We start from the raw sequence: 24,865 nt of genomic DNA, 5'->3' as shown, positions 1-24,865 counted from the left end.
AGAGAGCTTGGGGCTTGTATTCTCACTTTGGCTCAGATGTACCCACTCATCTTAGAATTAAATTGATATTGCAAAATTTCCCATTGATAATTTGTATCTGGGGTATTTGTAGATTGATCTGCATTTATACAAAAGAGCTTCTAGGCAAAAGACGCATGCATGGAAGTTACGGGGTCCATAGGCGTTGTTTACAGTTTAAGACGCTCAAATCCCAGGGAAATAAATCACCTTCGTTTCTGAGGCTTCTGCTTCATCACCTGCTAACGGGAAAGAAATACCGAGTACCACTCCTTTATACAATCCAACAATTACAAATTAATCCCCACAAAGGACATTCAGATAAGGAAACTCAGTATTTTACATGTAAGTGGTATTTTCCATTAAAAAAAAATCACATTCTCTGGGGAAAATTAAGTCACTGGCATGAGCTCTTCTTGCCTTTCCTTCCTTATTTCTCTTCCTCAATGAGCATTTGTAATAAAATACAATTTTACATTTGTACCAGAGTTGCTGAGTGCTACTAGCCTTTTTCTTAATTTTAAATCCTTAAGAAAACCAGGATCATACTCGGAATAGCCGCTTTGGGTCTCGGAGACTGGAGGGTAGAGTTCGAGGCCAGGCTCACCCTATAGCTCCGTAGTAAAGGCTGAGGCCAGCTGGGGCTACAAAATAAATAAATAAATAAATTCTTAAAAGACATGTGTTACAGAAAATACTCCCTGTTCACAGATGGCAACTGAGAAACAGAAAGGAACAGACGGTTGTCCCAAGGTCACATTGTGTATTAAAAGAGAAGTCAACACTGAAACCAGGCTTGCTGACCGTAAGTCTCATGCTCTGAGCACATTGTCCATGCCTGGGCCAGCCACCCTTGCATCCCTTAGGTGTAAAGGGTGGCACCTGAGAACATCCCACATAGAAGGAAGAGATGTGACACATTTCATAATTGTTAGGTATATATTAAGTACTGGCTGCAAATTAACCCTCTTCAGTGCTTCAGATAGAATACACAAGAAAATTGCTGTTTAATACAAATTGGTCAGAGTGGCACGTCACTTAGCTCTTTAAAAAGAATCTAACATAGACGATCTCAACCTGCGGCTTCACAACATCAGGTATCTGCATATCAGATATTTATACTGCCATTTATAACAGTAGCAAAAGTACAGTTCCGAAGCAGCAGTGAAATAATTTTATGGTTGGGAGTCACCACAACATGAGGAGCTGTGATAAAGGGTCACAGCATTAGGAAGGGTGAGAACCACTGGTCTAACACACAGGAATTACTGTGTAAAGGTTTATCAACCAATAAAAGTATGTGAATAATCTCAACTAAGAAATATATAGATTTGCATGCATAAGGTCTACATAAGATCAAGGTAGCCCAAACCCCAGCACAGATGGGACTGCTGCTACTGTTGACTTATCCTACCCTGAGGAGCTATGGCAACAGACAGCTGCTGAGGGGAGAAACAGAGTCAGTTTTGTCCAGAAATATGGTCCCTGAGATGTCACCCATGTAGATAGTCCTATACCCAGGCGCATCCAAGCAGCACAAAGTTGACTAAGTAGACTTAAAAAAAAGCACATGAACTTGGGCAGTATAGGATGGCAGAAAATAGAGAAAGTGAACTTGGGCAATATAGGATGGCAGGAATCAGAGAAAGAATAGGAGGAAAGAGAATTGGGGAGTAGATGTAATCAAAATGTATTATACGCATGCACAAAATTCCCAAATAATCAAAGGAATTTAAAGGACTATACAGAACTCATTGTTTGCATTCAATTACCTTTTAATACTTCCAACAATTTTATAGAGGATTGAAGGATTGTTACATATGGAAATGAGATGCATCAAAGTAGACTTTAAGCAACCTAGGTACATTTACTTCATTTGTAACACCAGCTGACTGACTCTTAGCTGCAATGCTTGGGAGCAGGAATGCTTTAAATCTCAAATTTCTTTTTGAAAAATTGTGAAATATTTGCATTTACATAGCGATATGTCTTGAATATAGGCTGTAAGTGTAGAGATAAAAGTCATTTATAGTCTATACATACCTCACATATATAGCCCAAAGGGAATTTTATAACAATATAGTAGTTGGGCTGGAGAGATGGCTCAGAGGTTAAGAGCGCTGACTGCTCTTCCAGAGGTCCTGAGTTCAATTCCCAGCAACCACATCTCACAACTATAAGTAATGGGATCCAAAATCCTCTTCTGGTGTGCCTAAAGACAGTGATAGTGTGCTCACATACATAAAAATAAATACATCTTTAAAAATACAATATAGTAATTTTGTGAATGAGGCAATGTTCCGTACTTCCCAAACTGATAAGTTATAAACCTTACCTAAGGCCAGTCTAGATACCCTCTTGTGTATTTATCAACAGATCTATGGAGAACTAAGACAAAAAAAAAAAAAAGTTTTTCATTGTATTGCCCTATTACAGCAGAGTTCCTGTCTTCCTTTTCTGTTCTTACATCATAAACAGAGCTACAATCGATGTACTGTGCTGTTCGTTTCTCGCCGGCTGATTTCCTGTTTGTTTTAATCATTTCACCAAGTAGCTCTGTCTGCCCTGGAACTCAGACCTTCCTGCCTCTGTGTCCCGAGTGCTGGGATCAAAGGCATGCACCATCACTCCAGGCCAACGAGCTAGGTATTATTACAAAAAACAAAACAAACAAACAAAAAACCAAAAACCAAAAAAAAAAAAAACAAAAAAAAAACAAAAAAAAAAAAAACCAAAAATCAAACTAGAGCCCTTTGTGAGTTTCTAACCTCTTAAATAGTTTTCCAGTCTGTTCCTAAGGTGGTCTTCCACACGGATGTGCAAGAAAGCCGCGTCTGTTGAACAGATCCCTGGGAGAAACAACTGGGTAGAAGGATAAACTGAAATACGACACGAAGTTAGCAATCATGGGACTAGGTTTTCTATCTTCTGCTTTCCAACGTGTTTTTCACTGCTTGATAACGAACTTAAGTTGTCTGTATTTATGCACGTTTTCCTACCTCCTCTTTCCCTGCTTTCCAATGAATCTCTTTTTCTCTTTTCTTTCTTTCTTTTTTTTTTTTTTTCGTGAGTTCTCTCTCCTGCGTCCATTTTGCCCTCTGACCCCTGTCGCTTCTCTTGCCCGCTCCCGGCCCCGATCGCGCTCCCAGCACGCTGGTCAGCTCCCCAGCGCACGCTAGCACGCCTGCGCACCATGCGCCGCCCCCGCGGGACTCCAGTCACGAGTCTGGGGGCGGGGCGCCGCCGAGGGGCGGGGCTTCTACTGCAGCTTCGCAGCGCGCACGGGTGGAGCCGGCCGCACGGGCCTCCCAGCTATATCTGCGCCTGCGCCGGGCTGCTGCGGGGCCAGTCGGGACGGAGGAGACAAGATGGCGTTGCGTGCGATGCGGGGAATCGTGAACGGGGCCGCGCCCGAACTGCCGGTGCCCACCGGTGGGCCGATGGCCGGAGCTCGGGAACAGGCTCTGGCGGTGAGCCGGAACTACCTCTCCCAGCCTCGTCTCAGTGAGTACGGGAAAGTGAGCGTGTCCACCCAGCCCTTGGCTTGTGCTCACCTGTTCAGCCAGCGGGGAGGGGATGGGATTCATTTCCCCCATCGCGCAGTTCACAAGCACCTCTCCAGCTTTGCGTGAGCTTTTCTGAGACTTGGGTGAGCTGAGGGTGAGAGCACCGACAGGAACCTTCCCATGTGGGCTCCTGACGATTGCCCTACCCGCTCCCAGTTCCCTGGGCTAGAATATTGTCAGGCACTTGTCTGTCTCTGAGGGCCACTTGGTCACTCGTCTCCATCTGCTCCTGGCCTCATTTAAATGTCTCCCGGTCGAAGGGACGCCCACTCCGCCCCCTTTGCCCCGAGGACCTCCGGGCAGGTGGACGGAGCAGAAGGTGTAGTGTCATCGCTGACGTGGGCAGGCCCGCGACTAGAGGGAGATGTGGCTTATTCTGTAAGGACCGCTTCACAGGAGGACACCTAGACACCGGAGAACCTTAGAGCTGAAAAATACCTTAGCCGTGCAGTCCCACCCTCTCATTTTACAAGCTAGACGCCTAAGGTTCTGGAAAGGAGAGGCCGTGCCAGGCTTCAGACTTGAAATTATTGGAAAAAGAGGAACCAAAAATTAAGTCTTAATCCTTGCTCGCTCTTCTGTTGTTTCTTCGTTTACTGACTAGCTAACCAAGCTCCGTTGAATGGAATGCTTTCCACTGTTCAATGCATAGGCTTAAGTATAGTGATTATAAAAGACCTCAATAAGCCATACTTAAGTAGGCAAGTCAGTCATTCCTAAATGGCTCTTGACTGATTTTGGTTGTATAGAATCAAACCTCTTCATGGCTTCCTTAAAGGCAGAGAGCTTTGACTTTTTTTTAAAAGTATCTGTTGTTTTCCAGATAATAAAATTGCGTTTGCACTGGTTAATTGCCAGCTTGGCTCTGTGGGTGGCTCATTGATTAGAAAGCATTTCAGCTGAAGGGTTTTAGCTAGGCGCCCTCCAGCCTGACTAATCCTGTCCTGAGCTGTCCGTGGGTCATGTGATAACACTGCAGTGTGGGGAAGGAAAAATCACTTTGAAGAGTGGATTGCTGAGGTGTGCCTTTTAAGCAATTTTTAAAGGATAATTGTTAGAATTAGAAAATGCCTGTGAGCAGAAGGAAATGTTGAGAAAACTGACAGATTTATACCTGAGAATTACAGATTCTCGTGAATTGCATTTGGCATGTATGCTTTTCTCTGGGCAGAGCTCATAGACACTGGTGTGGCTTCTAGGAACAAAATGTTACAAGGTTACAATAGTCTGTTTCCAGATAATACTTCATTCCGAGTCGGTTCAGAGAATGTAGACTACTCCGCAGCTAAGGTTGTGAGCCCTTCAGGGATATGAGAGCTTCTCCACCATATACATGTGCTTGGCCAATGTTTGAAGAGTTTGCTCACAGAAGGATTCTGCTCACTAAGCTGTCGCTGAAAGTTGCCTAACTTGGCCTCTTTGCATCCCCAAGGTTCACATTGTCTGACTTTGGAAGTGCTCTGTAAATTCTATAACTTGCAATTCAGTTTTTTCTAGTAGTTCAGTACGTGTTTTTAATGTGGATGGGCTTTGTGGGGAGTTGGAATACTGTACTTAAGCAAACAGCTAGTTGCATTTCAATGTCATTCATCTTTTGCCACATTGTTAGTCAAATTTAAATATTAACAACTCAGTTTTTATTATTAAAGTTTGATGGTGCTATCTAAATGGCAAATAATTATAGTTAATTGATACACACTCTTTGAATGGAGTAATTTTGGCAGTTGCCCTGTGAAAATTAGATCCTGCTTTAAAACAACTTAAGGATTATTAAAAATTCTAGATGTTATATATATGTAATATAAAAATGATTCAGGCTGTTAAAAGAAATGGAAAGCAAAATATTCAGGCTTGGAATTCGTAACTAAGCTTGAGCACATCATTTGACTTTCTGACATCACAGAGTAAAAAAACTTTGCCCTTTTAAACTTTAAGAAAGAGCAACAATATCTACAAAGCTATTAGGGCAAAATGCTGTGAGCTTGGTTAGGTTCACTTTTCTTGACCCATGTATCAGCTAACCTTAAATTTCTTATGTTACAAAGCAGAACTCCAGCAAAAAGTGCGAGTAAGGGCCTCTGCTTTTCTTCTAGAGCATCTCAGGTGTGTGCTGCTCAGGTTAGCTCTCTGGTCTTGCACAACAGAAGGGATGGCTTTCTTAGCTTTTGTTTTGCTATGAAGGTGGTGCCTAAAGAGCTAGGGTTTGTTGAGCAATGGTTTTGGCTTTAAGTATGTCACAATCCTTAAGGGTGTTAGTAATGCTGAAGAACCTCTTTCCCTGCAGGAGGAAGAGACAGTAATCTGGTAGATTCTGTGCATGCTCCCCCCTCCCACCTCCATAAACACGGGGTCTGAGGCAGGAACTCACTCTAGACCATGCTGGCCACAATCTGCCTGCCTCTGCCTCCCAAGTGCTGGTACCAAAGTGTGCACCACCACTGCTCTTTAAAATCTTCATAGTTCATGGGGTTTTGTTTTGTTTTGTTTTTTTAATGGATTGATTGTTGAGCAAGTTTTTTGTTTTGTTTTATGTATTTGAGAAAGGCTGTGTAGCCCTGGCTGGCCTGAAATTCACAGAGATCTGCCTGCCTCTGCCTCCAGAGTGCTGGGTTTAAAGTCACTCACTGCCATGCCCAGCTTGTTTATTTTACTCGGAATCCCCGGCAGGACTGGAACTTGCTATGCAGGGTAGTAGCTATCTTGTTTTTCAGCTTCTGAATAAATCCTGGTTTCTAATGCTGCTCCATGAGTGCTTTGTGTAATGTAAGCCTGTGTCAACAAGCCGCTGCCACAAGGGTAATGCTATGTCAGTGGCTTTGCTGTGTGATGGATGTTCTTGGATGTCATACTCTGAACTGATCTCTCTCTCCAGCTACCTGTGCTTATCTTAAGGGTAGACAGAACAAAGTCAGTGCCTGATGTTTCCCCTGCTGGGTTTTCTTTTTGAATACGTTCATTGGCTGGCGTTCTTATTCCAACTGTCTTTTTTCATCAGTTTCTGGTACAAATGCTAAGAGCTATGTTCTTGGTATTGCAAGTTACACTGTTACCAGTCAGATGCCTTTCCGGACCCTAGAGCAGCTTTAGTGAGAAGAACGAAGGTCCTCCATTAGTAACATTTCTCAGGGCTCTGGTGTCTAAAAGTTAGTAGTAAGATGAACTCTGCCTTACAGTATTTTGTAAAGATAAAATCAAATAATCTGAAAATGCTCAGTAAAATGTGCCTCCCACTCCTAAAAGGTTTGGTAGTTTTTTCACGTAGTTCAGATTATGAGATCCATTGGCTTAGTTAAACTGATGAGTCTCTTGTCTGTACCACACTAGACCCCCTGTGCTGTTCAGGTTGCCAGTGAGGGAAAACTGCATCAGTTCTGTGAGATGGGTTGATAGCCGCCCAGACCCAGTTTGGGGCCACCATTTCCAGCAGCTGTAAGAGCTGGAAAAGGTCAGCCCTACAGCAGTGACAGTGTAGACACCAGGGGAACTGTGCCCGCAGCACTGAGAGCATCCTGCACTTTTCATAGCTCAAAGTGTAGGGAGTGTTGCTATGTAATTCAGTTTTTGAGACAGAGGATCACAGTGTGGCTTCAGCTAGCCTTGAACTAAGTGCTCAGATTACAGGAATGTGCTGCCGTGCCGAGCTACAAACGCTTTCAAACATGTTCTAATTCAGTTGAAAGGTTTCACCCAAGTGACTGGAGCCAGGCTTCAGGTGCAGGTACATGAATTATCTTTAAAACGACTATTCTCTTCTAGAGCCAGGAATAACGAGCAGTTGCTGTTAATTAGTAAATTTCTTGTGTTTGCTTATTGCCTTTTTAAAGGCTATATATTGCTGCAAATTTGGGTTTTTTTTTTTTATTTGATTTTACTTTATTTATGTATTTTTGCCTCTTTACTGTTCCAGACTTTGAACTCAGGACTTCTAAACCTTGTCTCCTGCAGTGGATGTCAGCTCTGACGTTTCCAGAAAAAGCTGTGACTAATGCTTCTTTTTCTTGATCATGGGTTTTTCTTGTGACTGGCAAAACTTCATAGTGTATAATGAGTTTGAATTTTAACCATGAGACTCTGAGCCATAGTTGTCACTACTAGAACTTCAAAGAAAATACACTTTGCAAGCAGAGAATTTTAAGAATTGGAGGGATTTAATGAAGTGTTTTGAGAGAGAGTTCTTAACAGTTTAAGAGATCCCTTCCCTTGTGCCTTAGGAAAAAACTTGGGAAAATCTGTTTTTTTGTTTTGTTTTTTTTAAGAGTTGGTTTCAAGATGTAGCTCACTTTCCATTTTCACACAACAGTTCTAGAAAGTCTATGAGAAACAGTACTTGAAGTTTTAAAAATGAGAACAAGGAAGAAGTTCTTTAAATGTTGGAATTATACATGTTTTTACAAACAGTATTAGATCTCTTAAAGCTGTGCGACGGCCTTCTAAAAACGGGCCCAAAGTGCAGCGACTCTTAGCGCCCGTATCCACACTGATAAAGGAGGGATTCTTCACTGAAGGGCCATATTAAAACCATGATAGTTCTGACACATTCAAGTGAATGTTTGCTGTCTGTGTCCAAATGTCTCCGCGTGGACTGGGGCTTGCCTGCTCGGTTGCAGAGTCTGTACCAAGATACTTGCTTCCCGGCCTTAGGAAGAAGGGATTGGAAGCCCCTTGAGTGGACAGACTGGTTAGCAAATGGTTTCCTCATTCTTAGGAAGATGGCACTTGTACCTGAAATTAGAAGACCTTACTCAGATCAGACAAGTGAAACATTCCTGATTAGTTAATATATTTTCACATAAACTATGGTGTTTTTTCTTTTTCTTTTGAGTTATGGTGTATTTTCTGAAGAGATGCATTTCTTTTTTTAGCCGTTCTGATTATGAACTATAGCTAATTTTGAAGTTTCTGCTAAAGTTGCTGTTTTCCTAAGGATTTTGTATCTGGTGATCATGACACTTGCCAGCAAGGATATATAACGCCTTTCTAAAACAAGTGAGGGGCTGGAAGGATGCCTCAGCCTATGAGCACATTAAGTAAACATTTAGATGTGTGTGTGTGTCTGTGTGTGTCTGTGTGTGTGTGTATGTGTATACATTTATATATATTAGAATGAGGGAAAGTAAACTAGGTGTTTCCTTCTAGGGTTTACTCTGCATACTTTGCAATGAATAATACTGGTCTCTTAACCTGGTAGTAATATTTAATCCTTTTGTTCTTTTTTGAGATAGGCCTTATTCTGTAGCCAAGACTATCTTAATCTTCTAGTTTATAGGCTGGGGGTACTGTATCCTGCTGATTTTAAAGTTTCTTTTATTGTATGCATGTTTAAGTTAATGTATGTTCAATCATTTATTGTGTGTGTATATGCTTGTAAGTGTGTAGGTATGTTCACATGTATACAAGCTGTAGGACAGCTTTTCAGATTGTGTTCTCTCCATTTGAACCCTAGAGCTTGAACTCAGCTTGTCAGCCTTGGTAGCATGTGCTTTTATCTGCTGAGCCGTCTCAGCAGCCTCTCTGTCCCCTCCCGCCCCTGCTTTCGTGTCTTGTCTGTCTACGGTTTTCTGTTTTGTTGTGTTTTTTTTGTCTTTTTAAGAATATTTTTGTTATGCTGGAGAGAGAGCTCAGTGGTAAAGAGCTCACTGACTGACCTTAACTCCAGTTGCAAGAGATCCAGCACTGTGTTCTGGTCTTCACGGGCACTGCACACATGCAGGCAAAGCATCATACACATAAAGGTTAAAAGAAAAAAAATCAAAGAATAGCTTTCTTGGCGGCTACTTACTTGTGCCTGCAATTCCCAGCACTTGAGAAGCTGAGGCAAGATGTTTGCTGCAAGTTGAAGACCAGGTCTCAAAAACAAGGATACTTACTGAGTGAGGTGGTACACACCTTTAATCCCAGAGCTCTGTGAGTTCAAGGCCAGTGAGAGCTACATAATGAGACAGCCCCTGTTTAAAAAACAACAAGAATACTTACCGTACTTGACCCCTGCTAGTTTTCCACTGCCTGCCTTCTTCGAAGTGCCTTTCTCCATAGTCACTGTTATTCATATTCTATTTCATAATGGCTTTACTTTGCAGCCACATTTTTCTCAGCCTTCTGTGAGTTTTGTCACTGCTTTTGTAGAGGATTCCTTCCCCTTCCTTGTTGCCAGGAAGCCTCTGCAGGACTGCCATTCCCATTCTCCTGCCCCACGGAAACTGAACTGTTAAAGGGAAGCAGCCTTGGTTCTTACTTTGTATCCTGGGTTTTGAGAACACTGGCTTAGAGTAAGACTCAAGTGTCTTTGAAGATAGGTGTTAAAAAGTTACATAGGAGCAGCCATAGTTTAAAATTCATTAAAAAGTCATGCAGCTTTTTGAGAATATCCAAGTTTTAATGGGGAAGCGGGGGAAGGGTTGTTTTTTGTTAAAATCAGAGAGCCATGTTAGCTCATGCTGTCTCACTAAACAAGACTCTTCTCTTTCCAGCCTACAAGACGGTGTCTGGAGTGAATGGTCCTCTAGTGATCTTAGATCATGTAAAGGTAACGGCACATCATTATGATCTGACTGCTGTACTTCAGGTCTCACCAGTACTCTTTTAAGTTTGTCTTCTGAAGTCTTAACCATTCTTCAGTATGGCTGTAAGTAGTAGTTGTAGGAAAGCAACATCTAAAGTCAGAAAACTGGATTCCAGTACAGGATTTAATGTGGATTCATTTTTATGGCCTCAAGTACCTTCTCTTGAAATTTGGGGAAGATCTTACTTAATGGTTTACAGGAGGAACAGCAGTCAAGTGCTTTATAACCTAAAGAATAGTACCTGCCGTTGTTCCTCTGTGTGCTTACACAAAAGCTTAAGTCATCAGTACTGCTAGCGACAGTAGTGTGGAGCAGATCTGGACACAGAATCGGCTTCAGAAACCATTGTGGTCTCTGTGCTCGATGCACCTTATACAGAGCAAATTATGGAGCTTCCTGAGCATACGTGGGCATTTTATTTGTTTTAACTTTGGGTGAGAAAAATGTTTATTACCAGCCAGTACAATCAGAGATGGGGTGAGGAAGCGTGGGATTTAGTAAGTGGATAAACCCAGCCATGTAACAAGGTTATGGGGCCCAAACAACCATGTACATGGATGATCTTTGGCTGCCTTGTCTTTCTTTGATGAGACATGGTCTCATACTTTTTCAGACAGGGTTTCTCTGTGCATCACTAGCTGTCTTAGAACTCACTCTGTAGACCAGATCAGCCTTCCTCTGCCTCCAGAATGTTGGGATTAAAGGCATGCACCACCATGGCCCAAGACATAGTCTTATTCTCTGTGCTCATAGTCTTATACTTCTGGGCTGGAACTTACATTCCTCCTGCCCTCCGAGCACTAGGATTCTATCTGCCATGCATGGGACTTTGACATGGTAAACTGGGAGGTGTGTGGCCACAGGAAACATTTTATGCTAGTCAGTTGTTAGAACATTCATTTCCCAAATAAAAATGGGGGGGCACAGGAAATTAAATCCATATAAGTGAAACATCAGCCTATTAGAAGCCAACCCTGAAAACCTGTTTATGGTTTTCAAGTGGAAGCTTTTCCTAAATAAGAGATTAAATCATAAGGAATGACAGTAGTTTCATTGTTAAAACCTTTCATATCTTTGTGGGATAGAAAATACCATAAACAAAATTAAAAGATAAACATTGTTTATAAGAACACTAATGTCTACATTATATGAAACCACGAATGAGGAAGAAAGGAAAAGATTTGCAAAAAATAGTCTGATTGGTTGGTTTGCTGTTAGGTTTTTTTTGCTCTTTGTTGTTTGGTTGGTTTTTGGTTTTTTGTTTTCACTAATAGTGGGGATGTGAGTTTATTTAGTACTTTCGCAGAACAATTAGGGTGAAAATCTGCCCACAGCTTGCCACATATATGGGCATACATTCACTGCTAGGGTGTCACTTGCTAACTTTCTGAAGAGTTGCATGCAAACCTGAGGGTTTGTTCTGTCATTATTGTAGAAGTATAATATTGGATCGCTCTGTGTTTCATCAGGTGAGCAGCTGAACTAAATATGCTATGGTCATTAGATGATGTTTTCTTTTTTAATTTTTTGAGACAGGGTCTCACTGTGTACTTTGGTTGGACTGTATGTAGACCAGGACTTGCTCTGACTTCGAGTGCTGAGATTAAAGTTGTGTGCTATCATGCCAAGCTTAATTATTAGACTTTAAGGTGTCAATTGTATACATACTAATTTTTAAATCCCCATTTATTAACATTTTAACATCTCCAGAATTTAAAGGTCTTAGTAACTCTAATGTACAATGGTTTGATTGAAGAGATTCTCCCCTTAAATCACATAGAATGATACATTTGTCTGTTGTTGGTAGATTATGGTAAATAGTCTTAACAATATGTTATGTTCAGAATGTCAGTACAGTTAAGCAAGTTGTCCAATAATTCATCTAAGTATATGAAAACAGCCTCTTAGCTCAGTGTGCTAGCTCAGTAGATTGTAATCCCAGCCTTGAGGTAGTGTGTGTGTGTGTGTGTGTCTGTGTGTCTGTGTGTCTGTGTCTGTGTCTCTCTGTGTGTGTGTACACTAGATACTAGATATGGATAGTTTGAGGCCAGCTTGGGTTACATTATATTGTTTCAAAAATGAACAATGTAAAACCTGCTGAGGATGTGGTCTAGGAGGGAATCTTAGAGATAGGCATTCTACATTCTTTTTAAGAGTACACTGTAGCTGTCAGACACATCAGATACAGGCATTGGATCCCATCACAGATGGTTGTGAGCCACCATGTGGTTGCTGGGAATTGAACTCAGGACCCCTGGAAGAGCAGTTGGTGCTCTAACCGCTGAGCCATCACTCCAACCCTACATTCTTGCATAGGAGGATATATATCTGTTCAGGTTAGACTGAGGGAGACTATGCACATTATCCTAGTCTGAAATAATATTACATGATGACATTTTATCTTTCATCTCTTCATGTGAGGCCTAGGTGATTACAGGTGAACAGAGCCCAGTTAGATGTCATTCTGTGAGTGGTGGGAAGGTTGCTGTTGGTAACTTTATATCTTCAGTCTCAAAACCTACACACACAGGAAAGTTATTAAATGCAATTGCTGTGCTTTTTAGGATAACTCCCTTCTCTCTGTGAGTTGCACTAGTTTGCCTCTTTGTATACCAGTAAATATAAGTTTAGGGACATGAACAAGAAGGCCATGGTAGAAAGTCATAGAGTGACGAGGGTAACTTAGGATGGTGCTTACTAATCCTTCCTTATCCTGCTCAGTTTCCCAGGTATGCCGAGATTGTCCACTTGACATTACCAGACGGCACAAAAAGAAGTGGGCAAGTTCTAGAAGTGAGTGGCTCCAAGGCAGTGGTTCAGGTGAGCGTCACTCAGAGCCATTGAGGCATTTCCTAGTCAAAAAACACAGTTCTTGAGAGGATGGTGATTTCCCTCATTTACTGATGGTCGGATGCTATCAAAGATACTTAACTCAGTTCTTTTGGATTTCCTCCTTAAAATTACTATGATTTAATATTATCTTATTACAGAGAAAGAGGGGTTTCTCAACATGTACCCAAAACAATCTAGAGCAGGGGCAGATATAATTTATAAAAGTAGCCAGATGACTTTTTTGGTTGTTTTGTTGTTGTTGTTGTTGTTGTTTTGGGGTTTTTTGGTTGTTTTGTTTTGTTTTTTATTTATTTATAAGATGACCAGAAATCCTTAAATTTTCTTTCTTTTTTTGTTGTTCTTTTTTTCAACCATCCTTTTACACATAAAAAGCATCACATCCTCAGCTCCTTGTAATATTTGACCCTCCAGGCAGGACCCTGGGTCTAGTAAGTGTCCCTGACCTAAACATTGTTTACCCTTCTAACTGATTGTCTTTCTTGGCAGGTATTTGAAGGGACATCAGGTATAGACGCCAAGAAAACATCCTGTGAGTTTACTGGAGACATTCTGCGAACACCAGTGTCTGAGGATATGCTTGGTGAGTGACTCTCAGCCTGCTCTCTGCACTTAGTTTTCTTTTCAACATCCTTACTTAAAATCTAGAAACAGAAACACAGGTTTGTGACGTCTGGATCTACTTTCTTCTGTCTTGTTGCTGCTGAATAGGTCGAGTATTCAATGGATCGGGAAAACCCATTGACCGAGGTCCTGTGGTGCTGGCTGAAGACTTCCTGGACATCATGGGTAGGGACTGAAGATGGGTTTCAGTGTTGCAAAAGGAACTCTGTCTACTGGGAGCCTTGCCAGATAGAAAATAGTTATGGTAGCATTTAAAGTAGATATTTAAGTACAGAGAAATTCTTTAAGTTCTCACCTCTTAATTATTTCTACTTCCCTCCGTGACCAATGCACAGACATATTGACATTTTCCCTTTCTGGAATGCATCAGGTCAGCCAATCAACCCCCAGTGTCGGATCTACCCAGAGGAGATGATTCAGACGGGCATTTCTGCCATCGACGGCATGAACAGTATTGCTAGGGGACAGAAAATCCCCATCTTTTCTGCTGCTGGCTTACCACACAATGAGGTGAGAGTCCACGTACTCGCTGTGCGTGTCCTGGTGAGGGTATACACATCCGCTTACCTGGCATGTAGTTGGTATTTTTAGTCACCTAATTCAGGCTACTAATTCAAGTTTTTAAGAGTTAAGAATAAATTATTTTGTTGTCAGGATTGATTTTTAGTTTTCATCCTGAACAGATTGCAGCTCAGATCTGTCGCCAGGCTGGTTTGGTAAAGAAATCCAAAGATGTCGTGGACTATAGTGAAGAAAATTTTGCCATTGTGTTTGCTGCTATGGGAGTAAGTATGGTAGTGTGTTTGGGAATAACATAAAATTAACTGTTATTAGAAAGAGGTGATAAACTATACATAATCAACTTTATTCTTGGATAGAGAAGTTTCATCTTGGCATTTTAGCAAAACTGAGGAGTCAGATTTAGCATGTAGCTGAAGCCTAATAGTACTTTGCATGCCAAAGTACTTACATTTAAAAAAGAAAAGAAAGATACTTGAAATACACACACACACACACACACACACACACACACACACACACATTTATTTATTCATTTATTTATCTTAAGGCTATATTAAAGGCAGGTTTATTGGGAAGCTGCTCTCTGGTGAATTTACTGGCCCCAAGGATTAAGGCCAGGGGAGTCACCATGGCGAGGGAGGGAGAAGGAGAAAGGTTTGTGCTCACATGCAGAGAAAGAAGAGGTGGAGGAAAGAGAGCTTGGATCTTTAAACAATAGAACAATGTAGATTCATAGCTTGGCCTTTGTGGAAACAGATGTTGGGAATTTTCCTTTGCCCTGCACTGACGGAGTCACTGATGTTTAGGTAAACATGGAAACAGCCCGGTTCTTCAAATCTGACTTTGAAGAAAATGGCTCAATGGACAATGTCTGCCTATTTTTGAATCTGGCTAATGACCCAACGTAAGTTAAATTTATTCCTCTGAATAACTAACTACAGGGGCGTCTTTAAAGTCGTGATTATTTTCCTCTCTGTGTACCGTGAATTTCCAGAATTGTTTTGGTTGTGGCTTTCAAGTGACCTGGAACTTGTATTCCCTTTCAGCATTGAAAGGATCATCACTCCTCGCCTGGCTCTGACCACAGCTGAGTTTCTGGCTTATCAGTGTGAGAAGCACGTGCTGGTCATCCTGACAGATATGAGTTCCTACGCTGAAGCGCTTCGAGAGGTGACTTCCTTCTTCCTTCCTTCATTTATTTTTTTTTCCTCAAACAAACTGTGTCAAGTGTAGGATTATCTTGATCTTTTGTACATTTCTGTTTTTCTGTAATTATATTTTTGAGACTGATTGATTTGTAAATTATCTTCATCAGAACAGATAGTACAGCTTTTTTGTTTCTGTCAACTTGGAAATAGTAGAGGCTGAGATTAAAATGAATAGCCAGTTTAGTGCACTGTCACTGCCCTCAGGGCTTAGATACTAAAGCCCCACAAGAGGGTAGTAGTATATTCCCAGTAACTCCTGACCACACTGCATGAACCCTTTCCAAGCTCCTAATTAAAAAAAGATTATATATTATTATATAGCTCTTGTTCTCTTCCCCTTCCCCTCCCATGTGCTCATGGCCAGCCTCTACTCCCCTCTCTCTCTCTCTCTCTCTCTCTCTCTCTCTCTCTCTCTCTCTGCCTCTACTACCCTCCTAACTCCCCCATGCCCTGAATAAACTCTAGTCTGTACTATACCATGTGGCTGGTCGCTCAGGGGGAGGGGATTCCTAACATGCCCTCCAGAGGCATCCCCCTAGATGCCTCACTGAACCTCCATGGGCCATACCCCCCCAACTCCCTTCATCCTTTTCCTAACACACATTCTCTTTATACCTTTGAGATTTTTCTCCATTTCGCCTCTCTGCTTTCCTGGGAGAGAGCCTTGGCAGTTAGGAATAAACTTTGTGTTTCCACCAGAAAAAAAGAAAAAAAAAAAGATGTATATATATCAAAAGATGTATATACATCAAAAGATGGCCTCGATTGCCTGGAAGTGGGCGGTTGTGAGGATCCCAGTGTGGACGCTTGAAACTGAACCCAGGACCTCAGCAAATGCTCTTAACCTGCTGAGCCATCTCTCTAGCCTCACAGGTCTTTGTTGCTAATTAAGAATACCAGGAACTTGTCTTAAAACACCCTAAAACTTATGTGTTTTTAGACAAATAACCTGCTCTCTAGTAACCTATATTTTAAAGTCCCCCAAGATGATTACCATGTTGTAACAGTGTTTATGTTTTCTCTGTGAAAGACTTGAGTCTTCCCTTCATTGAAGCAGGTCCACACCTTTGTTAAGAAAAACTAAACTGAGCTAAGAGAAAGATATTTTTAAAGATAAACAATTTACAAACCTACATTTACTTCATGTTAGATTCAGTAGCATCAAAATTCCTACAAATTACCATGACAGGTCTGTTCACACTTTGAGTAACATTGCAAGAATCCTACATTGGTAATACTCTGAGGTTCCTGTGATGGTAGAGTCATGAAGTGCCTTTTCTCATAGGCATGTCTTATATTTTTATTAAGGAGGACCTTTAGTTATATTTTGTATGGTGGAGTAGACTCTTGGCTCTCTGATCAGGTGAGTCGTAGCCCAGTCTGGCGTTGAAAACTTACTGTGTAGTTGAGATTGACCTTTACCGTCTATCTCCCGGCCTCTCCAAGTGTTGGGACTTTCAGCTATGCCACCGGGTTTTACCCTTCTGATCTTGGGAAATTTAACTGAGGCTCAGTTCTGGCTGCAAATTGGAGATAAACTTTATTCATTTAGTTATTTATTTTTAAACATAGAAGTGAAGCTTTATGAAAAAAAAAGCAGAATTTTTTTTGTGTGTGTCACTAAACTCCAAAGATTACTGTTCATTCAGAGCTGAGAAAAGGTTAGTCCTTAGCAGCTTAAAATGACTGTGTGAATAGAATCTGAGAGTAGCGTCAACCCTTCCAGCCCCAAGTGAGTTTCCATCTCATTCTAATTTTCAGCCTTCTTGCTTTACAAGCATAAGTGTTAATACTTGGGGGGCGTGTTCAGACAGACCTTCTAACCAGACTTTTTCTTACTCTGACACGTCGTGACATTGTCTTTTATTTGTCACCAGGTTTCAGCGGCCAGGGAAGAGGTTCCTGGTCGGCGAGGCTTCCCAGGCTACATGTATACCGATTTAGCCACAATCTACGAACGTGCTGGTCGAGTGGAAGGTAGAAATGGCTCTATTACCCAAATCCCTATTCTCACCATGCCTAATGATGGTAAGTTTGCATCTGTGACTGGATCAGTCCTTGTAAGGGCTTTTTGTGTGTGTATATGTGTTACTAGTGATTTATTCATGTTTATGGAGAACCGAGGGGACGGGGTGCTTTCCACAGTGTCAGAGGACAACTTGGCCAGCGTTCTTTCTCCCCTACTGTGTAGGTCCTAGGGAACCCAAATAATCAGGCTTGGTGCCAAGTGCCTCTTCCAGCTCATTAGCCCTTGATAGGTCACATCTGTCATCTGCCTTTTTGAGTCACAGTTCGAGAGCTTGACCTCTTGAGGTTTACCTTAACTAAATACTCAGACCCAAATACCATTTTCAGTTAAAGATTATTTCTAATTGTTCTTACCACTTTTGGTAAGAAAAGCAATTTTCTTTGTAACTTGAATTTTAAATTTTTATTTATGAGTATTAATTGAATGTCTGCTGTTTTCAAAGCACTATTTTGGTTATGAGAAATTTGTTTGTACTTAATGTAAGCTACTTGGATTTTCCTGCACGCCAGACGTGGCCGTTGTAAACAGCTAAACTGGCAGTGAAGAGCACAGGTGCAGAGGGCAGCTCTCCCTGGCCTGTGTCAGCCTGCAGTGCGCAAGGCTGAGCACGCAGGGCGGGGCTCTGCAGAACCCCTTGGCTATCGGGCCTTTTGTTTATATTCCATTTTTAAGAGCTACAGCTCAGTAGCATGTTGGGAGTGCTTTGTAAATCTCGTTTGGTCTGAGTCTCACCATGGTGCTGTGACAAAGGGAAGCACAGTAGCAGCCATGCTCCGTTCCTTAGGACACAGGCGTGGCCTGTGTGGAGAAGAGCAGACGGAGGGGCACACCCGTGGCGTGGTCTCTGCCCGCCACCTGAGCAGCGCTGCCGTGCCTGTGCGCCCGATGCTTGCATGAAGCCTTGTGCTGCAGGTGGGACTTTGTTTACCCAGAAAGCCAGTTTACTTCATCGCGTGCAGCACACGTCCCAACGACTGTAACTGAACAAATGAAGTGGCCGTTTATTGTGGCAGCGGCCGAGCACATTGCCCTATGTTTAAATTCAAATGATCAAAATGGAATTGGAAATTAGTCCTTCCGTTTCATTAGCCACACTCAGGTGCTCAGCAGCCATGTTTAGAAAATGCTTCTCTGTCCTGCCTCCATGTCTATTACTATGACAACACCTGACAAAAAAGCCCTTTAGATAAGAAGGGGTATGTTCAGTATAATTCCAGACCACAGTCTGTCATCGTAAGAAAGGCACGACAGAAGCTGTAAACACTGGTCACTTCACATCCGTGGTTCAGAGCAGAGAAATCCGCATACTTGGCATCTTCAGTGTTTCACAGTCAGGACACCCTGCCTACGCAATGGTTCCATCCATGGTGGAGTGTCTGCATATTAACTAACTTAATTAAGGTCATTACTAGGCTGGAGAGGTGGCTCAGCGGTTAAGAGCACTAACTGCTCTTCCGGAGGTCCTGAGTTCAATTCCCAGCAACCACATGGTGGCTCACAACCATCTGTAGTGGGATCTGCTGGCCTTCGGATGTACATGCAACAGAGCACTCATACATTAAGTAAATAAAATTTAAAAAGATAATTCCCTACAGATATGCTCACAGACCAAACCAACCAAGACACTTTGCCCAGGTTGTATCAGCTGACCAAGCTAACCACCGCACTGCTATGTTAGACGGCACCCGCTCATCATCACAGATTATTCTCTAACTGAACAGGCAGGTGAGAACTGTTGTTTAATGCCTGTGCTTCCTCCGGCAGACATCACTCATCCTATTCCTGACCTGACGGGGTACATTACTGAGGGCCAGATCTATGTGGACAGACAACTGCACAACAGACAGGTACTGACTCCTCACAGCGCTGTGGGGCTTGGAGCTACTCGTCTCCGCTGACTCCATTTGCTCTTTGGAACTGTTTTGCTTAGAAAGTATCTGCTGGAGTCACTTTAATATGACTGTAAATTGTCATTTCTGTAAGCTAAAATCTCTCAGTAAGCAGTGTCAGAATTTAAAACTACCATTTGTATTTATTCGCTTTTAAATGGGTCAGTTGTCTCAAGAACTTTTTTCTTTTCTTCCAGGGAATTCTGTGCTAAAAGTGCTACTATATGGCATGATCTGGAAAAAAAAAAAAACGGGATTTTTGTTGGCTTTGCATCAAATTTCTAAAATCATCTTCTAGGGGAAATTATTCTAATTTTTATTTTGCTTATAAGATCTTTGAGTCCATGCAGGAGATTGTTTAGGTGGATATTGTGGTGGTCTAGGCAGTTGGAACTGAAGAGTTCCAGAACAATCTGTACTCTCTGGATCCCACTCTCTTGGATCTAACTCTCAGAAGTGCTGTGTCCCAGGCCTTCCTCACTCCTGTGTCTCCCTAGGAAATAAGATGGGACCTCACCCAGGGGCATTGCTTGTCGGTTGACCACACGGCACGAGGGTGCTAGTGACGTTACTGCTCCTGTCAGTAAGCCTGACACTCACATCACTGTTTTCCTCCCGTTGTGCCCCAGATTTACCCTCCTATTAACGTGCTGCCCTCCCTCTCTCGGTTAATGAAGTCGGCTATTGGAGAAGGAATGACCAGAAAGGATCATGCTGATGTATCTAACCAGTTGGTACGTGTGCTTTTCTAAGGATGAGGTCTGGAAGACCGCCTTTCTTTAATAAACTGATGCTAATCAAGGTTAAAATACCAACATTGGGGGCTGCAGAGACAACTGAGTGGTTAAAAGCATTTTGTGTTCTTGCAAGAACTGACATGCTGTGTCACAACCATTTGTAACTCCAGGTCTAGAGACACTGACACCTTCTGACCTCAGAGGTTACAGGCATGTATGTGCTGCACCTACATACATACATACATACATGCATACATACATACATACAGAACACTCATGCATATAAAGTAAACTCTGAAAAATAAAACCAGTCAACCTACTAGATTTGGGCAGGATACACCTGGATCCAGTGTTTCAGCGGCTAAGGAATTTTACTGGATATTTTGTGCCTGTGTTCCTCTATTTATTTATTGTTATTAGAGTTACACTTGCATGAATATATATACCGTATAGGATCCCAAGACCAGAGAAGGTTTGGGATGCCCTGGACCTGGTTAGCTGCGATGTGGATATTATACGGTTCCTGGGTCCTTTAGAAGAATAGCCAATGTTCTTAACTGCTGAGCCATCTCTCCAGCCCACATTTTTTTAAATTTAAAAAGGGAGGGGGGCAACTTGGCTTAATGGGTCAAGGAACTTGTCACTAAGTCTCACAGTTCAATCCCAGGGACCCTTATAGAAAAAAGGAGAGAATCAGTTCCTCCAAATTGACCTCTTATTCACACACATGCCATGGCACAAGCATACTCACAAATAAAAAATATTTATTTAGTATGTTCCTATGCACATTCAATAAATAAATGTGACACAATTTTAAGCATGAAAATAAAAACAAAAGGCAATGTTCTTTTAGATACTAATTTCAGGTTTCTGCACGGACACCATCACATATTTGTTCTGTAATATAGTAAGCAGCCAACACCACACTGAAGCTTACAGTTGTATATACTCTATGAAGTTCTCAATGTCATCAGACTTAAAAATACCTGACTCTGCAGTGGAAATGGCACGCCTGGGAAATCACGGGCATTTAAAGAAGCCCACAGAGATTTCCTCGTGGCTTCTGTATCTTGTTTTCTATCCATCGTAAGTTCATTGTCAGTGTGAGGAAGTACATGTTTGCAGTGTTGGAAGTATCTGTGCGTTGCATGCCTGACGGCCCCTGTTTGAGGGAAACTGTAATACAGTTGAATACTTCTGGGAGCTTTCTGAAGCGGGCCATATCTGTACCCTGAGCTGCTGACACGTGCCTCTCTCCTCGTCAGTACGCATGCTATGCTATCGGTAAGGATGTGCAAGCTATGAAAGCTGTGGTGGGAGAGGAAGCCCTGACCTCAGATGACCTTCTTTACTTGGAATTTCTGCAGAAGTTTGAGAAAAACTTCATTACTCAGGGTAAGATGATTCCCTTCAAACAAAACATCTCAGAATTGTTACATGCTTCTTGCAGATCTGTCTTTGTCTTAACCTCTGACTTCTTCCCTGTGCCTTGTCAAACAGTCTCAGGGACTCTCTAACTATATTTCAGAAAGCCCAACATTTTTGCTGTTTTTTGGGTTTTTTTCTTTCTGAGTGTTGACTGTCGCTGTGCCGTGGACTCTGCTATATAAATGACCTGTCTCTCAGCTCCCACACCTCCTCCGGCTATAAGCACGTCTTTTTATATGGTGGTGTCCCTAAGGTTCCAGCAACCAGAATGAGACTACCCCGCTGACCACCCTCCTTGCCTTCAGCACTGTCCGCGTGCGCTCTCTGTGTCTCATACGGTTGGCTTTCTCAGCTGCTGGGCAGCGTTTTGGGTGGCTTGGGGTTTGTTTTGTTTTGAGAATCTGCTACATGTGTACAATGAAACAGGATGATACATATCTTCCATCTTCATTCCAATTCTCCTCTAACTCCTCATGTATTACATGCCCCCAGCCTGCCCTCCCCCCATTTTAGTAATAATCACTAGTGCAGTTGACTGGGCAGCAGTCTTAACCTTCCTTATTGTCAAGTGATCACATAACTTCTCAAAGTGCTCTTGCTCTGTTACTTTTGTATTCACACTACAGTATTTTGTCCCGGAGTTCTCAAACTTTGATTTGCTTTTGAATCAACCAGTCATAGCGTGCTAATCTTGACCCAGTAGATGGTGTGACTGGAGCTTGGGGTTCCTGAGGTCTGTGTGCAGGGCTGAGCCTTGTTCTATCATGCTTGGCCGCCTGACTCAGCTCCCCGCCACTCACAGCTCGGGTCAACTATTAATAATCTTCTTGTTTTTCTTACAAAAACCTCCGGTGAGTTTCCTTACATGGCATTGGGTTACCTGCTGTTTTTCTCAGTCTCGCTATTGTTCCTTCCGAGTCCTAGGAATACTCCATTCTTGACATCAGTGGTACCTAGAGTAGGTGTGCTACTTTGGATTAACACCTCAAGTGATACACTCAGGGTCTGTGCCCTCTTGTACTTGGATCGCATCTGTTAGCATTCGTTACTGATATTGAAGTTATCCCAGATACACAGCGGCTGACTTGTTTGAGGTTATGGTTGGAACCAGCATGTGCTCAGCAAGTGTTTAACCACTGAGCTGTACACCATTGGTCTTGTTGGAATTTAGTTTTTCCTTTCTTTTTTTCTTTTTCTTTTTTTTTAAATGCAGAACCTAAAAAATATGATTAGGTTGTCTAGAGAAAGCCCAGAGCCCCAGTCACTCCTAATCTGTGCTTAAAGACTTTTCTTTTTAAGGGGGTGTTTAATTCTGCTGTATTAAACATAATGATTTGGTTGGCCTGTAATTTCAGTGGTCGGGTTTGAGGCTAGCCGGGCCACTCAATGAAACCCTGTCTCAAAATTAAGTTTTGAAAACCACTGTCCTGAAATAGAGTCAGGTCATGCCATTTACGTCTTTCTCGGTCTTCGTGTGAATTCCTGCAAGCCTAGCTTTTTCTCCTGTGCCCTGTGTCCTACAACCCCTCATGCCGACATGCACACTGCACACGGACCTCGCCTCACCTCTGACCTCTGCCGTACTCTGTGCCCTTATTTCCACTCGGATCTCGAGACCTAACCCATGTTTCTCCCCTGCATGTTACGCTGCTCTGCATGCTAGTCCCAAGACGGAATGCTGACAGAGTCCATTGGAAGTGCTCTGCCATTAATTCAGTGTTAATATTTTAGGTCCCTATGAAAACCGAACTGTCTATGAGACTTTGGACATTGGCTGGCAGTTGCTTCGAATCTTCCCCAAAGAAATGCTGAAGAGAATCCCTCAGAGCACCCTGAGTGAATTTTACCCTCGAGACTCTGCAAAGCACTAGCTACTGCTGCTTGTGTGGCGTGACCCTCTTGTGAAGTACTGATTCTGTTTCCTGATTCCTTTGCACTCCTCCATCCCACCTGTGTGTGGGAACTTACCTGTTACCCTGTGATTAAAAACAAAGGCTAGGTAACTCTTGTGCCAGTGTTCAGCGTTTAAACTGCTAACAGATGGAGAGATCCCTGCTCAGAAAACCTCACCTTTAGTGCTTTCTGTAAAGTAGCTGAGGGGTGAGGTTTGCTTACGGATGATCTGTTTGTACATAGAGTGGAGAGCTAGTTGTAATAATGTCTTGTCTGGGTCTCCCACACCCTACCTCTCAACGCCCTCAAGAGTATCACTGTTTTGAAGTTAAAATGCTTCAATCTCAAATTTAGGGGCAAGGTGGAGACTGGAAGAATTCTCCTTTCAGAAGAACCATGAGGCTCTTGGCTGAGCCTCCCTCTGGAGTGCTAGTGTACCTGTGGGCCTGTCCTCTGCTCTATACAGATGGGTTTTACTGTCTGCTTGAGTTTTCTTGTGAGAAGAGTTTCGTTCTGCCAGTGCTGTGAGTTGGGAATTCCTGTGTGATGTCTTTCTCTGGGAGGACCACATAGAATCAGGAACACTGGGCAGTCTGCATTCTCCTGCAGTGGTGGTGATCCCTACTGGGCTACAGCCATAGGACAACTGAGTCTTGGGAAAGGTTGGGGTACAACTAAGAAAAACCCTACACCCCATCCTCATCTTGATGTGTTTATGGTGGTTTAGGTTTGTTCGTTGCCCTCCAGATCCTGAGGTGAGGCGGGAAGATAACTTGCCTTAGGTTTGTGGATGCTTTGAACTGTGTTCGACCCCCAAGCTTTTTGACTCAGCTCTACCTTTTCTGGGTGATCTTGTGGCACAAGTAGCAATGTGTCTTTCATTCCTGTCCCTTCCTGGCTTGAGCTCTTAGCTGTGTCGTGTGCCTCTGCCATGTCTGCTGCTTGGGTGTCTGTGCTGTGTGTTCTCGGGTGCAGCCATGAGTTCCCCCACTCTATGCATTCCACCTTCCGTTGTTTTCTCTGAGGGGATGGGGGTCAGCATGATTATATTTTAATGTAGAAAATGTGACATCTCGTTATAAATGAAAATAAATGTTAAATTAAATGCAAGTTACCTGAAATGACTCTGTGTTTTTTTTCTCGAGAAGAACAGCAGCAAGCAGGTGGGTAACTTGAGTCTTCATGGTTGTGATTTTCATGAGTGTGGCCTGTGTCGATGTGTAAGAAATGTGAGTGTGCTTTATATTCCTGAAGGCTTGAAGGTGTCTGTGTGTCCAGCTGTAGAGTCTACTCAGGCTGCAGTTAACAGACATTATCAAGACAGAGGGCTGGAGAGAGGCTCAGCGGTTAAAAGCACTCATCTATTTCTCCTAATCAGTTTCCTGAGTTCCGTTCCCAGCAGCCACATGGTGGCTCACATCCATCTGTAATGGATTTGATGCCCTCTTCTGGTGTGTCTGAAGACAGAGCGCATATGCATGCATGAGATAGATACATACATACATACATACATACATACATACATATTAAATCTTTTCTAA

General features: G+C 42.5%; 1 protein-coding gene across 1 annotated transcript; it reads left to right on the top strand.

Moving 5' to 3' along the window:
- Window positions 1–3,367: 3,367 nt before the first annotated feature.
- ATP6V1B2 (ATPase H+ transporting V1 subunit B2) lies at window positions 3,368–24,432 on the top strand. The gene is made up of 14 exons (XM_080928846.1): window positions 3,368–3,522; window positions 10,052–10,107; window positions 12,866–12,964; window positions 13,484–13,577; window positions 13,706–13,783; window positions 13,989–14,128; window positions 14,302–14,403; window positions 14,947–15,044; window positions 15,187–15,310; window positions 17,226–17,376; window positions 19,142–19,224; window positions 19,896–20,000; window positions 21,269–21,398; window positions 23,163–24,432. The coding sequence occupies exons 1-14, from the start codon at window positions 3,387–3,389 to the stop codon at window positions 23,300–23,302; spliced, it is 1,536 nt and encodes a 511-aa protein (XP_080784972.1). The 5' UTR covers window positions 3,368–3,386; the 3' UTR covers window positions 23,303–24,432.
- The last annotated feature ends 433 nt before the right edge of the window (window positions 24,433–24,865 follow it).

This window comes from Micromys minutus (genome assembly GCF_963924665.1).
Source record: "Micromys minutus genome assembly, chromosome: 14".
Taxonomy (NCBI): Eukaryota; Metazoa; Chordata; class Mammalia; order Rodentia; family Muridae; genus Micromys; species Micromys minutus.
This window is presented reverse-complemented; position numbering and strand designations above follow the sequence as displayed.